Below are 17,054 nucleotides of genomic sequence, written 5' to 3' on the forward strand. Positions count from 1 at the left end.
TGCTCAGAAGTGTGGGAAAACATCTGCCAAGTGTGATTCTAAAAGCAAGAACTTCTAGGACCTCACCAACTAGGCAGAGATGTATACCAACATGGAGGCAGTGCCTAGCTTCATTAATCTCTTTTTAGATGGACTCAATCTCTTCTAAGAAGGTATGGAAAGGAAATTAAAGCCATATGCTGCTGCATTTCATCAAGTAATTATATCCATATTAACCCATCCCTCATATTAATTAAGGAATACAGATATGAATTGGTCCATATTTAAAGGCAGAGATTTCTTCTGCCTTGGAAAGAGTTCACATTCACAGATAACCCAAACAAGGGGATTCTTAAATATATCATATTTATTAAGTAACATATAAAAATATCAGGAGATCACAATATTGAAAAGAAAAAAATCAACAGTTCAAATACCTTTAAAGTAATATTACCCCATGGTAAAGCTAGGTGGTACAGTGCTCGCTAATCAAGTCTAAGATTTTGTATCTGACCCCAGAAGCACAATAAATTCAAATAAAATAAAGAGTGCCACAAATCCCACACTACCACAATATCCCCAGTGGCACGTATCTGCTAGAACAGTGATGTGGCATTTGTATATTTCTCACATAGCTTCTCTTGGCTGCTTGAATTTTGGATAGGAGAAAAATGGAAAGGGAACACCATCAAGACTCCAAGTCTACAGACTGGATGCCCAGAGAAACTAAATCTGTCAAGGCCCACTACTATGGAAAGGATAAGAAAAACTTTTGTTTATATACAACATAATTTTAATAAATGTTATTTTTGTTTAATCTCTATTTTGAAGGCAAACATTCCATTGGAAAGAAACATTGATATAGGTGGGTCTTCTATCTATCTGTTGTTTCATTGGTTAATTTATAAAGAAAACAGCTTGGCCTGATAGGTCAGAACATATGTAGGCAGAGAAGACAGAACAGAATGCTGGGAAGAAGGGAAGTGAGTTAGACGCTATAGCTCTCCTCTCCAAGATGGGTACAGGTTAAGATTCTTCCCGGTAAGCCACCACCTCGTGGTGCTACACAGATTATTAGAAATGGGTTAATCAAGATGTGAGAGTTAGCAAATAAGAGGCTGAAACTAATGGGCCAATCAGTGTTTAAAAGAATATAGTTTCCATGTAATTATTTCAGGGGTAATTTAGCTGGGATCTAGGCGGGAACACAGCCCGCCGCTCCTTTTGCAACAAAACATGCTTTGCTACAGTATGTTTGTTAGTGTTCAGCAATTCATAACTCTCATTGCTAGCATTTAACATCTCAGCAGAAAAGATATCATTTCCGAGAAACTATTCACCATTGACTTTGAAGCTTAACTCATTGAAACTGGACCCCTCCACCCAACCTGTTAGAATTGTGATAGAATGATTCAACTCTCCAACTCCTCTGTCAGGCTCTTGAATGTACTCTTCCCTCCCATTTTCTGATGGTGATATTTTATTTAAAGTACAATATCTGAATCCTTCATTCAAAAGAATATAGTGAACCCATTTTTATCCTAATCTGAAGCAGAGGAAATCAGAGCAATTTTCTTCATTGTGTCCAGTCTCTCTGTCTATTAACATTCTCAACTTGTCCTCTTTGGTTTGTGTTTCCTTTTAGAGTTCTTTTCCAATGCACACCCTAAAGTTGTGACAATGTGATGTTTATACAAGATCCAGTAGCAAATGGAGAGTGTTAATCTTTAATGCAGCCAAAAAAGTGACTTACAATTGCATGTTCCTCTGATTTAAACCCCTCAAATAGTCTCAGCATAAAGAACATTTATTCATCATGTGTTCTCCATTATCTCAAGAACCCTGTTTCTTCTGTGTTTTCTGAATTTTTTGATCCCCTCTAAGGATCATTTTTGTTAAGTCTATGTATCACTCTTGAGTATCCCAGACATTGCCTGAAGCTTAATGGTCCAGAGAAGTCAGGAAAAAGAGTCAAAAGCTTGCATCAGCAAAGTGATCCATAAAATCCTTGAGCATGAGGCCTTCCTTTTTCCTTGCATCCTCATCAATAGTTTTGATCTTTAACTCTGTAGATAATAGCACAAGAATTCTATAAAAATCCAAAAATACAGTTGCTATATGATCGAACAATTTGACTATGGAACACATATACAGAGTAATTAAAAACAATACATCCAAAAGATAGGGCAACCTTCCATGTTCATAGTGATGCAATTAACAGTAGCCAAATTATAGCAATGCTTCTATTTATATAGAAATGGACTTTAAAATATATTATATAAACACAGTGGAACACCATTCAGATAAAATATAAGAGCCAAGAAGCTATTTAACATGCAAAATAGGAATGAGCCTAGAAAACATTATGTCAAATAAGTCAAACAAGTGCTAAAGACCATCTTTACCTGAAAGTAAAACTTGCACAGACTGCAGCTGTTTTCTAGAGCTTGGTAGGACTGGGAGACAGAGCACAGAAAGGCATAACCCAACCTTATATACAAAGCTACAGTTAGAAAAGATAAGTTTGGGTGTTCTATTGCATAATATAATTCAAATAAATACTTTTATATTCCAAAATAATTAAGTGTTTTTCAATAGTCTAACTACAAAAAATGCTCACTGCTTAATGGGACAGCTAAGCATCTGATTTATTTGTTCCATGAAGCATTAACATACCAATCTGATCCATATATATATATAATTATTATTTTTAATGAAAAATATTACAGCATTTTTAAAGATCTGAGTCGAGCACAGAGTCATCTCCTTTTCAAACTATAACTCAAATGATCAGAGGAATAAATGGAAGATGGTCATGAGTAGCTTGGACTTCAGGGAATTAGTGTCCTCTACTGTTCAAAAGGGGTCCAAATTCTGTTTTACTCTTTTAATGTCTCACCATTGCAACACTGGAAACTAATTTTCATAACACTTTGAAACACTAATGCACAGATTAAATCTGGAAATTATGTCTAATCTATGGAAAACTGTCAGAAGCAAAGATGTTCACTGCTGATATGAGCTACACACATGTTAGATGAATCTTCCTAATGAGCAGACAAACTGCTTTAATTATTACTTTAATTACACATGACAGTGTAGACGGCTAACAGGTTTCAAGACCTCTCTCATAAATACACAATTTTATCCGTCCTAGTCACACTATATATAGACCTTTCTTGCCAGCCTTCCAAAAGGAAGATACATTAAGTTCTCAGCAATTACTTGAGGCAGAGTTCTCAACTGGAAAATCAATTTAAAGTAGAGTTTCTAGAGGGAAATATATTTATCCCTAACCCACAAATCTTCTGATTTCATTTTCATAAGCATCTAAATTGTATAAAGAAGGTGCTTGTCCCATGTACTGAGGGACATTCAGAATTCCTAGATTTTTTTTCCCCATGATTTGTGGGGAATGGCTGTCACTCCCTTGGCTGTCTCCTACTTTGAATGACAAATATTGACAGCTGTCTCTAATTTTTGTAGTTTATATATTTTAATTAAAACATTTCCCCATGTTTTAGTTGTTTTAGTGACTATATGTATAGAACACTCACACGTCTATGACTGAAGAAATATTTTAGGAGTGGAAATATCGTAAGAGTCAGGGTATCACGGAGTATGCTGTGAAGTTGTGCCTTCTAGCAACCTTTAATACTACATCCGTACATTTTCACCAATACAATAGCCCTAACGTGAGCTGAACTAGGATGATATCAATAGATATGACAAACTGAATAAAAATAAAAAGGTGCACAAGGCCTTAACTCTACACAAAGAACTATAGGCAACTGAGGAAAGTTGGGAACAGAAGAGGTGATCTTCCCCAGGGAAGAGTGTACCAGTTGGTTGTCCAGTGCCAGAGTCAACTCTGAAAACACACATAAATATAACATTATATAGACTGAACATGAGATATGTATGAATGTGTGTGTGTGTATGTGTGTGTGTGTGTGTGTACACATCTAGAAAAATAAAATGTTGAATGGAGACAGGAAGAATTTAACACTGAGTTTTTCTGAAGGATAGGCTGCTGATATTTTTCTGTATTGCAATGACTCTGTGCTGGCGAGGGCCATTTCCGAACAGTAGATTTTCTGACAGGATCTGGAGAAAACATCACATCTGCCCATAAGATTTTCCTGTCTGGGAGTTTCTGTCCTCCCTACTGGGTGATTGGTTGATGTTGATGGCACAGGATGAGAAGGAAGAAACTTACACACAAGTGAATAAATTTTGTTTTCCTCTGCCAAATTCCTTGTCACTTTTTAACGTTAGTCTAGAAATTGTCTTCACCCACTTTCTACGTAGAAGTACAACTGAGTCTAAATGTATGATGTATAATATTTTTCATACTATTTTTCTTTGTTTTATTATGCTTCCTCTGAGGTTTCCAGATGTTGTTCTTTATACTCAAAGACAAGATGAGAAAATTTATTAATTTAAAAAATCACTAAAGAACATTTACTCTTTTTGATGCCAGGAGCTTACAAACAAAAGGGGAAGTAGGGACTGGAGAAATGGCTCAGTGGTTAAGATCAATGCTTGCCTTTCCAGAGGACATGGGTCTGATTTCCAGCACTCACATGATGGCTCACAAGCATCTGTAACTCCAGTTCAAAGGGATCCAACACCCTCTACCGGTCTCCTTTAAAACTATTATATACCTAGGTACACAGACATAAACATATGTTCAAACACCAATAAACATTAAAAAATTAAGAAGTTCAGGAATTTAAATACAAATAAATTTCAAGAGATTTTTACTATCCATTGTGAGGAATAAAACAGATAAGATTTGTAAAGACATTACAAATAATACAATCATGTCCGTGGTATCAGTATTTATATATTTTCTCTTGTGTTCTTATCATAACCCTGAACTTATGCCAAGTTTAGATTCAACATATGCATCAGTTAATTTTCTTGTTACTATGATAAGGTACCTGACCAAAGTATCTTGAGGAGGAAGATTTCTTTGTGGTTCATGCGGTGATGATGCAGTTCATCATATCAGCGAAGGCATAAGGGTAAAATTGGCTCTATCTGTAGCAGCCAGACTATGACGTAACTGGTAATTTTACATCCACAGTCAGGAAGCAAAGAGAGTGTTCAGCTAAATATCTTATCATTACTCTGCCCAGGACCACAGCACATTGAGAATACCAACCACATTCAGGGTGAGTCCTCTTTACAGATTAAAATATCCTCCTAGGCCGAACAAGAACTATCAGTCTATGGTAAATCAATCTGAAGCCCATCAAAATGACAATGAAGGTCAACTATTGCTATCTATTTTGAATACTCCGCAGCATAAATAATTATGATTTGCCTTTTTGATGCTAACAGTAATTCTAGGAATATAACAAAACTACTCTGAATTTCTACATGAAAAGACTAAAGCTCCATAGAATCTGAATTATTTATTGAGTTTCCCTCACAAAATCTGTATTTTTGTTAGTCTTTATTTTTAGAAAGATTCATTGTTATACTTTTTAATTATGTGTATGTGGGTATGCGTATTTAAGTATTTCCAGCACCACTCAATGTGGTTTTTGAAGTCAGGTCCTCAGAAAGAACAGTATTCATTCTTAGAGAGGGAGCCTCATCTCCAGATCCTCTTTCCTCTTTTCTTGGATTTAAATCTTTTCTACATGTATGTACTACAAATTTTAAATAACATTTTAAACAAATAGAAAAGAAAAAACAGTAAATGGCAGAACTATAATTTCTACTTTCAAACCATTAAATTAATACATACATATGAAAAAACATGGAAACATATTTTTTATCATAGAATACAATGCAAGGCATTCTGTCATTTGATAATGGAAAGTGATGCTTCCGTTCTATAACTGACATCGAGTATAATAACTCATTCTCCAAAACCATTTTCTATAGAAAATATGTTCAATACAAAAATGATTAAGCTCTTGTATTTCCCACTTGTCATTTTATAGCAAGTTCTGTGAGACTCAGGAGTTATGGAGTAAGAACTAATGGCAGCTATTACTTCACGATACGTGGAAAGGACCATGTATGGAAAGCTGTGTCAGCTCAAATCATTCAGTGAAAATTAAATTCATGTTTGTCCATGACAGGCATCCCCAGGAATACACATGTCTGTGAGAATTAATCGAATTTTACCTGAGTATTAATCTCAGCCAAAAAAAAAAGAAGAAGAAGAAAGAAAGAAACAGATTTTGAATGCTTTTTTCTTTCACCAGCACATTTGACAACCATTGTGGCCACAGATAGTAGTGACAACCAGATGTATCAGATTCCAGGGTTTATCAATATTGAACTGAGGGTTTGATAACTTTAGATCATATTTTAAAGTTATGATATAATTTATAATCACTATTTAATATTATTTTTAAATGCCAGTTACTTCTACTGCTGGAAATCTAAAATCAGAATAAAGACGAGTATTTTTAGCGCGGATTTAGAATGTGAGAGGACTCAAGTACTGCACTGATACACTTCTGTGACCATGTTCCGTCTCCAGACTGTGGCCCTGGTGACAGTTCATTCTTCTGGCGTCTTTTTGCTACTAGACTCATGTGGTAGATGAAGAGTGAAGCAGAACCTTAAGTTTCTAAGTGCAACTGAATTCGTCTATTACATAGTGGAAGGTCTATGCATGTATGTAAGTCTGTATGTGTGTGCATGTGTGCATAATATAGATAACCAAGTACCTAATTAAAGCAATCAGGAATATAAAATGCTCTAACACAATTTAGGAGAAAAATACAATATTCATAAAAAATAGAGGAGTTTAAACATTAAGATCAATAACTTTTTTTCTGTTTCTCTTTTTTTTCTTTTTAAATTATTTATTAAAAATTTCCACCTCCTCTCCACCTCCCATTTCTTTCCCACTCCCTCCACTTCCCCTCCCCCTCTTCTCCAGTCCTAAGAGCAGTTAGGACTCTAACTTCCCCATGGGAAGTCCAAGGTCCTCCTCCCTCCATTCAGGTCAAGGAAGGTGAGCATCCAAACAAACCAGGCTCCCTCAAAGTCAGTCCATGAAGTAGAATCAAAACCCAGTGCCATTATCCTTAGCTTCTTTACAGTGTATCTAGGTTCTGCCACCATGGGCACTGAAAATGTTTGTATTTTAGAAGTAGTTTGAAGGGAAAAGCACAATGACACTATTTCTATTGTTCTTATTTCTAAAATTTTGACTTTTCCTAATTTATCTCTTTTACTTACAAAATCATATTTTATAGTTAACAAATCAGATAGCAATACACAACATCATTTCTCCTATCTTCATCATCCACATATATAAATGATTTTAAAGTTCTTACAGTGACTTGTCAAGTACCTTGTTCTCATTTTATAGAACAAGAGACTAGTAATAACATACAGAAATATTTGGGGGCATATTATATATGCACTGTTAAGTGGGAGACCATAGACATGGCCCTATTTCAGGCTACTGTCTCAGTCAGTCAAATTTTAAATTGAGGATTGAATTAAGGAATTGAGATTGAGATTATCAACAAAAATATTGCTCAAAATTTAGGTTTTTATATTTTAATTACTGACCATCAAACAACTTGTTTCTATGCTTTTTGTGTGTGCTGATCTGTTTGTCAAATTGTTTCATTGAGTATATCCAAACTAGCTTTACAATACATGAGTGCGGTTGCTAATTTGTCTCTGTGGCTTTATTGCAATCCAGCTTAACTTCATATGTGCTGGGGTCTCATTGCTTAGTGCTTGCATATTTTGAATTTTTGCTTGTTTTTTTTTGTCTCATTTTTTGAGATAAGGTCACTCTGCTTAACTCCAACTGTCCTGGAACTCACTATGTTGATTTGACTGGCCTCTAAATCACAGAGATCAGCCTGACTCCACCTCCCAAGGGTTGGATTTAAAGGCCTGGGTGAACTTATCCAGCCCAGCAAGAATTCTAAAATTTTATTCTCTTGGCATTCTAAAATTGTCTCTATCACTAACTTCCTTGATAAAATTTATTTCAGATATTTTTCATAAGTGAGACTGTGTCCTTGATTAACTTCTCAGTGAATTCATTTGAGTAGAGAAAGTGGAAACCACTACATGTTCCCAATCTTTGAGAAAGAGAGAAAAAAAAATCTGTTTTACACATTCAGACTGGCTGTAGTTGTGGGTTTGTCATCTACGACATTATTATGTTGAAGTATGTTCCACCCAGACTTAATTTGTTGAGTGGTTTCCCGAATCCATTGAAACAATCACAGGACTTAGGTCCCATGTGGCAATATGATACTTTACATACAATTAATTATTTGTGCATTTTGAATTGTTCATGTTTCATTGTCACTGGGTCATTGTGCATAGTCCTTTGGGTGTGCTGCTGACCTCAGCTTTCTAGTACGTTGTTGGGGATTACCCTTTAACCCATTTTCATCGACAATACTGATAATTTTCTTTCTATTATACAGTTGTGTCTAGTGTGGATGCCTGGGTGGGACTGGCCTTGTATAAAGATTTTTAAGAAAAATTTCCCTACCAGTCTGTTGGAATATTTAGAGATAATTTGTTGTTTGTTTTGGTATTCTAGGAAGTCATCCGGTCCTAAAATGTTTTGTACAAAGAAATTTTCTATCATTCAGCTTGTTATCTATTATTGTTAGGATTGTCTTTTCAGTCCTTTGTGGCTGAATTTTGGTAACTGATATGTGTTGAAAATGCATGTAGGTCTTGAATGTGTTCCAGTTGGGGCACAACTGGTCGTGGCAGGCTCTGATGATCTATTGTTTCTCTGTGGTGCCACCTGTAATGTCCTTTTGGCCTCATTTTACTTTTTGAGGTTTCCCCTCTTTTTCATTAGGTTATATAGAACCAAATACATTTTTACATTATTAAGATTTATTAGTTACTTCAAACATTAAACTTTTGCACATTTACACTTTTGTTTGTAATTCCTCTCATCCTTTTTTTCTTGTATATGTTTATGTTTTGTGCTTATGTGTGTACATGTGTATTGGGGGTGTGGAATTCACTGCCATGATTGGCACTTTTATATGGGTGCCAGGTTTTGAACTTCAGTAATCACACATGTACAGCAAGTACTTTACCATCTTTACCTTCTCCAGTCGATGACATTTCATATTTCTGGTCTCTTAGTAACTTTAATTGACTTTTTCTTTTCTTGTCTTCCATGTGGGCACTTATTACTATAAGCTTTCTTATTTGTTCTTCTCTTTTATCCCAAAGGATTGATCATGTTGGATGCCTCCTTATCATTTGTGTCAAAACATTTTGTAAATAAATTCATAGTAATGCATATACCTTTCAAGGGCATGTCCTTTAATTTCAGGAAATTTACACAATTTTTAAAGATTTTGTTCATTTTTTGCTTCTTTTTCTCATGGCCATTGAAGATTAATGGTGTGATTGTTACTCTCTTAGCTTGTTGAGATTTGTTTTGTGGCACGACATATGATTTTTAAAATTCTGCAATTGGAATAACAACAATGGGTATTTTTCACTGTAGATATCAGTCTGCTAGCTTTTTGGTCCACAGTGTAGTTTAACTGCAGTGCAGTTTTCTGTATTAAGATTTGGAAGTGATGCTCTTTCCAGTGACGGCATAATTGAAATTTCCCAACATGTTTAGATCGTAACCAATTTTTGCATTTAGACTCTGTATATTTCCCTTCATATAACTATATATCCCAGAAGTGTGTGTATATATATATATCTGAAATTAGTATATATTTACAATTAGTATATAATTACAATTAGTATATAATTACAATTAGTATATAATTACAATTATATAAAATTACAATTAGTAGTTCCTATTTAAAATTTCTTTATTACTACATGGTGACACTCTGACTTTTTATGTTTTATTTTTCCAAATTAACCTAATAATTTATTGTTCTCCGTTGGTCTTTGTAGATTGTAATGTGGGTGCAGGGTTCTAAACCAAAGGGCCCTCTAGATTTTGTGCAGACCTGTGTAGGTTCTGTGCTTGCTGCTTTGGAACCTGTGAGTTCATATGAACTCTTCTCAGTTTATTTAAAGATCCTTGTTCTGATGAACTCCATCCCCTCTGGCTCCCACACTCATGCCTTCTGTTCCATGAGATTCCTTGAGTCCTAAGGAGACTTTTCATTTATAGCTGTGTTCTAAGGGTTTTCTCTCTGCAAAATGTCGGGCAATGGGGCTCTTTTTTGTTTCCATATGCTGTAAGATGACTGACTAAGGCACCAACCTATGAGTACAGAAGAATATCATTAAGTGTCCTTTTACTGTTGATTGTTGGTGTTTTTGCTGTTGTCATTGTTCTTTCTGTTGCTGCTTTATAGTTGTTATTTTTTGTAGCATGATAGGGAGCCTGCTTGTTTGGGCTTCTTGGCTCTGCCCAACCCTCCTTCCCCCAGCTGTTTAGTCCCAGAGAAAATCAACCACAGAGAACTCCATAAGTTATAATGCTGATTGGTTCATTAGGTCAGGCTACTTACTGGCTAACTCTCACATCTTGATTAACCCATTTTTCTGATCTATGTTAGCCATGTGGCTCAGTATCTTTTTCAGTGGGGCAGCTTACATCCTGCTGCTTTGGTGATCTGGGCAGGAGTGGGAGGAATCAACTTCCTCCTCCCAGAATTCTCCTGCTCTCCTTGCATCATTTCCACTTCCTGTCTAGGTTTCCCACCTACACCCCCTGCCTGGCCAATCAGCGTTTATTTAAAACATGATTGACAGAATATAGACAATTCTCCCACACCACTTCCCCCTCTTTAAAAAAAAAAAAAAAAAAAAAAAAACAAAGGAAAATATCCATAGTCCATTTTTTGGGAATGTGGGCGTAGTATTTTAGGCTACTTCCAGCTGATTGGGGGTGCTGAAATCTTAAAATTTAGATTTTAAATCTAAAGACCTAAAGAAAATTTAGAGTTATGATCAAGTCCTGACTGAAGTATCCTGTGAGTCTTGATCACCTCAGGCAGCAGTCTTGAATCTGTTCTGGATGAAGAACTCAGACATCTGGGCCATCTGTTCCTACCGGAGATTGCTCAGGTGGTCTCCCTTGGTCAAAGATGATTTTTCTTAACTCTGAATAAATCCAGAGCCTCTCATTTTCTGTGGAAACAAGAGCAAAATCTCTTCTCCAGAGTAACATACCTTTTGATTTCAATTTTGAAGCCAAGATATTTTCAAAATACCTATCTTGGATTAATTCTGCAGCATTTATAAGCAAATATCTTTTAGCAGCTGTTGCTCCTTCCTCAGCATTTAAACAATTCAAAGAGAGTATAATAGCATACAGTATCAAGGTTCTATGTGTATTTTTCAACTTTACGTGGCTTTATTTTAACCTCTATTTCTTTTATTTTTACTTTTAACTTTTGGCTTTTTGAGACAGGTTCTCTGCATATCTTTGTCCTGGAATTCCCTCTGTAAACCAGGCTATCCTTGAACTCCCAGAGATCCGTCTGTCTCTGCCTCCCAGGCTACTCATTCTTTCCTCTTTTTTTTTTTTTACTACGAGAACTTTAACCTTTAGCCTGTATATATTTTCAACACAATATAAACCATTTACAGGTTTTCTTACTCTTTGAATCTCTCTTTACTGTATATCACTCTTTTTCTGACCACATGGGTCTTTAATTTGCTAAGGAATATGGTGAAGACAACACTCAAAACCTCCTATGGCTTTTCAAGGTCCTTGCCAGGAAGCAAGCTGCAACAGTGTTTCCATAGTCCGGACTGCCTGTTTGAAAGAGTCAAAGTTTTCCCTGGCCTGACGGCCCAGAAAGCCGGCATTTTAAAACAGCACAGCTTTTTTTCCTGCTATGGCTGAAAACCAAAATGCTTTACTCTAGTCTTTCCCAAGCTTTCTCAGGCTTTCTGTGGATTCAGTTAACCACATGGGCGCCATTCTGTAACATGAAGGGGACTGGCTTGTTTAAAACATGATTGACAGAATACAATCAATTCTCCCACACCAATTTTCTAGACCAATAGTATTAGACAGGTCTGACCTGTCTAATCTCTTGTTTTTGGTTACCCAAACAGGTACAAAATCTATCTTATAGAGCGACCCTTAAGTCAAATCAGACACTGACTGGTTATTACCACAAGCTTTGTGCTACCATTGTCCAGGAATATTTTGGCAGGACAGATTGTAGCTCAAAGTTTTGTGGCTGTGTTGGTGTTTATGTTTTTCTTTTGGTAGTGTGCAGAGTACCTTCTCATGTCAAAGATACTAAAACATGGGACTGAAGAGTCTATGTAGGCACCTGTACTTCCTCTCCATGGTCAATGAGTTGTTTGACTTTGTAAATTATTACATGGGTTTTACTTTGCATTATGTAAGTATAGCCAATCCTCTTTGTGTTTAGTTTCTGTCTTGGCCTTTCCATGGCTTTCACTGTTGAGGTGAGTTTCTTCTAGGCAATCAAAGAGTCAGCTTTTTAAAAAACATAATGACTCTAAATATTTTCAATAAAGAGTATAATTTGTATATTTTCAAAGTTATTATTGATTGGTGATGATCTGACAATTTTGTTGTATTTAGTTTATTTATAGTTGTTTTGTATAACTTCTGTTCTTTACTCCCATTCTTGTCAATTTTTGTTGTTTAGAGGATTTCGGTATTCTTCTTTCTCTATTTTAATCTGTCTTCCTAATGAGTTTGATTCATTTTTTGTGATAGGCAGATAAAGACATCTTGCTCCTTCTGTAGGCCATGCCTAAGCATTTCTTAAAAATCTAGCCTGAGCTGATGAATTTCTTTAATTTTTTTTTGTTGTTTTGTTTTAAGAAGGACTTCATTTTTTTTTATTTGTGAAGGAGAACTTTGTTGAGTTTCTTCCTTGTCAAAGTTGATAAATAGTTTATTTGGACCTTACCGATGTTAAATTTTCCCAGAACTTTAAATATCTCATAACATTCTCTCTTGAAATATAAGATTTTCTACCGAGAACCCTGATATCTATCTAATAAAAACATCCTTCTCTGTGACTTGATTCTTTCCCTCCCCTATCTCCTCTTTATCTTTGTCCGTGCTTCCTGTCTTCCCTGGGATGAGAAACTATGCTTGGTTCTACATTCCTCACCTTATTGCTCTATCTCATGATCACAGCAAAAGATTCACTGTCCAGGAGCTGGATCTTCTGATTCTTTGAGTCAAATTAAATCTCTCTCTCATTGTCCTTTTTGCTGAACAACAACCCAATTTGACTGATACAAGTGATTCTTTAGCACAAAACTTGTAAAAGCACCCCACGGGTTTTTGGTATCCTGATGTTCCCTCATTGGCTTGTTCTTCCTTTGTCATCTAACTTGAAAGTTGGTATTCTCAATTACAAAAGTCCTGGGAAAACAACCTTTGAAGATTGCTTTCTTTGCAATTACTAAAATCTTGCCAAATTCTACTGCCCCATAAAAGGACATTAATTTAAGTAAGTACATTTTGGTGTAATCTGGTTTTTTTAAATACAAAAGTTTTCAGAAATATAACAAAAACATGAGGTTTGAGAAATATATACTACAGCTCTGAAATCAGCATTCACATATATAAAGAGAATATTGGAATTTAAAATTATCTGTAGTTTTTGTTTGTTGTAATTATTTTATAGAAACTGAATTCAAAGAACAAAAATGAGACCAGAGGTTATTTAATGATTAGATCTACATATTCTATTATAGTAATTAGTTTCGTTCCTGTGCTATTCCGCTCCAAATGAAATTTGTAGACACTCCCAATAGAATCTTCAGGGATAGCTTTAATTTGTCTTTTCACTGGTTCTGATCTTTCTACGTCGAGTCTGTGACTATATTTTATCAGTTCTTTATTTCAAGACTCAAGAGTTCCTGCATAAGCATATTTCTTAAAGTTTTAATTTCTACTTAAAATATATCTAAGTTTATTTTATTAAATATGAATAGAGTTAATAGAAATGTATGATGTGATTTATAGAGTTGTAAAACCAAAGCTACTACTCGGTTTTTCTGTCTGGAAATTATTTATCAACTATATAAGTCATCTTTTATCAATTATATAAAAGTTAAATGATACCATTTTACAACATTCATGGAACCTGAGTATTTTATCTCTGTGTTGTAAATGTATCTTGCATTTTTAACTTTTTCAATCATGTCTCTCATCACCTCTCCTAAAGTTTAGTCCTTTGGTTCTATTTTCACACTGATTCCTGTCTACTTTTCTCAGATTTAGCTTAAAATTTAATATTTCGTCCCTTGGTGTCTTATTGCCTAGGTCTCTGCACATGCATTAAGTTTGCACATGCACAAAGTGAGAGAGAGAGAGAGAGAGAGAGAGATACAAACAAATACATACATACACAGAGACATGCATGTACACACACATACATGCACACACATAAACACACACATGCACACACTCAAAAACTTTTAACACATGTGTGGATCTATACAGGACAAAATTTGAGTAAGTAATTTTGTTTTACCCAAAACAAAGTCCAGAGGAGGAATGATGCTACATTAATACTATTATTCCAGTTTGGTTTGAGGCATACCTAGACTAGAAAAGGGATAATATGAGAGGCATTGCTCAAGTCCTTAAAAGTAGGCAAAAGCATAGAGCAGTAACTAATAAAGAGTTCAGAACTAACACATCAGAGGATGGCTTCCAATGAATTAAAATCATCACTCTCCCCCTTCATACTCTTAAAACATGATTATCAGTTCTTGTGTCCCTCTTTGAGTAGACTTCTCTTCTGATGATGTGAGATGATATTGACTAATTGAGTCATCACAAAAGGACATCTGTAATCAAATTCTTCTACACCAGTAATAGCAGCTGAACGCTGCATAGGTAATGAAGTAGGGGGAAAGCTCAAATTATATGCATTACAAAGTTAAATTAAGATGCTAGATGTTTAATAAATGGTGGCCATCCAAAACATAAAAAAGAGGATACCATGAACAGCCACTGTTCCTTCCTTATTTATGTACCCCAAATGGGGATGGTAAGGTAGACGGAATGAGTTCATCCCATCAAGCCATCAGAAATGGGCTTACAAGTGGACAAAGAAGTTCACATACTATGAAATGAGACAAAGATATTTCAGGGCTTTGTAGAAACATTTGTTTAGAAAACAAAAAGAAACAAAAAGAGAATCACCAAGAGAGTGATATTCCTTATACCTATATTGTTGTTACCTAATGATTAAATTTTCAATACACAGAATAAAGCATAATCAACTTATTGGATATGAATCATACAGTACTTAAGCTGTATGCTTTCAACTAATTTTGTGTTTATAGTTTTGACAATCATTCACTTTTTAGGCTATAATTAACTAGTATTCACATTTAATAATTTATATTGGGTACTCTCCAAACTCATGTAACTTCTCTTCACAAGACAGTTTTTACTCAGCGGTAAAAAACAATGACATTTTGAATTTTGCATGCTAATGGAGGGAAATAGAAAACGCTTTACTGAGTGAGGTAACCGAGAACCAAAAAGAGGAATATGGTATGTACTCACTCATAAGTGGATTCTAGCCATAATTAAAGGACATTGAGCCTATAATTCGTGATCCTAGAGAAGCCAAATAAGAAGGTGAACCTAAAGAAAATCATATAGTTATCCCTTCTGGATATTGGAAGAAGACAAGATTGCCAGGCAAACTTGGGTGCCCGGGAGGGAGGGGTGGATATAAGGGGAGATGGGTAGAGAGAAGGGAGAAGGGAAGGATTCGGGAGAGCTTGGGGGAATGGGACTGTTGGGATGGAGGAAGGGTGGATATGGGAGCAGGGAAGAAAATATCTTAATTAAGGGAGCTATTTTAGGGTTTGCAAGAGACTTGATTCTAGAGGTGTTCCCAGGTCCAAGGAGAGGTCCCAAGATTGTTCCTTGGGCAGCAGAGGAGAGGGTGCCTGAACTGGCCTTGTCCCATAGCCACACTGAATATCTTGCATATCACCATAGAACCTTCATCTGGCGATGGATTAATATAGAGATAGAAACCCACATTGGAGCACTGGACTTTGCTCCCAAGGTCCAAATGAGGAACAGAAGGAGGGAGAACATGAACAAAGAAGTCAGGACCACGAGGGATGCATCCATCCACTGAGACACTGGGACTGATCTAATGGGAGCTCACCAAGGCCAGCTGGACTGGGCCTTATGGAGCATGTAATCAAACTGGACACTCTGAATGTGGCTGGCAATGAAGGCTGACTGAGAAGCCAAGCACAATTGCACTGGGCTTCGATTCTACTGCATGGACTGACTTTGTGGGAGCCTACTCTGACATGCTTGCAGTGTGACATGTTGAGCTCTGATGGAGAGTGTGAGAAAGGAGAAAGCACGTGTGAGGCTAAAGATGACCAGGAATGTGGCATACTGGTGCTTTCTCAAGGTTATGATATCCTGTTTGGGCAGCAGGATTGTTCTTCTGGATGCCTGAATAAGACTTTCACACATTACAACCTAACACTGGATTTTTCCTGTTGCCATAACCAATCTTTGTGTAATGAGTTTTAGAGGCTGGGCCTTTCCTTGCCCAGTTCTGCTGCAGTTCTGGTCACTGAATCCTGGCTCTGGAGCATGAGAACAAACATTCTGCTCCCGACTTTGTTATGAACCTTGTTATATCTTGGACTTTCCATCATATACCTTACATGTCTTTTGTACTCTAAATGGATCTTACTATATTGTCTTGGATACTCTGACATTTACCTTTAAAAGTTTAATTTGTTAATTCTGAATAGTTGTTTAGATTATTTTCAATGAACGGTACTTCCATATTTTAAATAAAGAATACTACTCAGCAGTAAAAAATAATGACATTTTGAATTTTGCATGTAAATGGATGGAAATAGAAAACACTATCCTGAGTGAGATAACCCAGACCCAAAAAGATGAACATGGTATGTACTCACTAATTATTGGACTCTAGCCGTAAACAGAGGACATTAAGCCTACAGTTCACAAGCCTACAGAAGTCAAATAACAAGGTGAACCCAAAGAAAAACATATATAGCTCCTCCTGGAAATTGGAAGCAAACAAGATCACCCTGAAAAAGTTGGCAGCATGGGGATGGAGGTGTGGCTAGGGGTGAGGGTTGGT

General features: G+C 36.0%; 1 protein-coding gene across 1 annotated transcript; it reads left to right on the forward strand.

The window, feature by feature from the left end:
* Window positions 1-14,933: 14,933 nt before the first annotated feature.
* Window positions 14,934-16,468, forward strand: LOC146895683 (prostate and testis expressed protein 14-like). The gene is made up of 2 exons (XM_087897746.1): window positions 14,934-14,942; window positions 16,226-16,468. The coding sequence occupies exons 1-2, from the start codon at window positions 14,934-14,936 to the stop codon at window positions 16,466-16,468; spliced, it is 252 nt and encodes an 83-aa protein (XP_087753872.1).
* Window positions 16,469-17,054: the final 586 nt, after the last annotated feature.

Source organism: Myodes glareolus, chromosome 2 (assembly GCF_982192425.1).
Source record: "Myodes glareolus chromosome 2, mMyoGla1.1, whole genome shotgun sequence".
NCBI lineage: Eukaryota > Metazoa > Chordata > Mammalia > Rodentia > Cricetidae > Myodes > Myodes glareolus.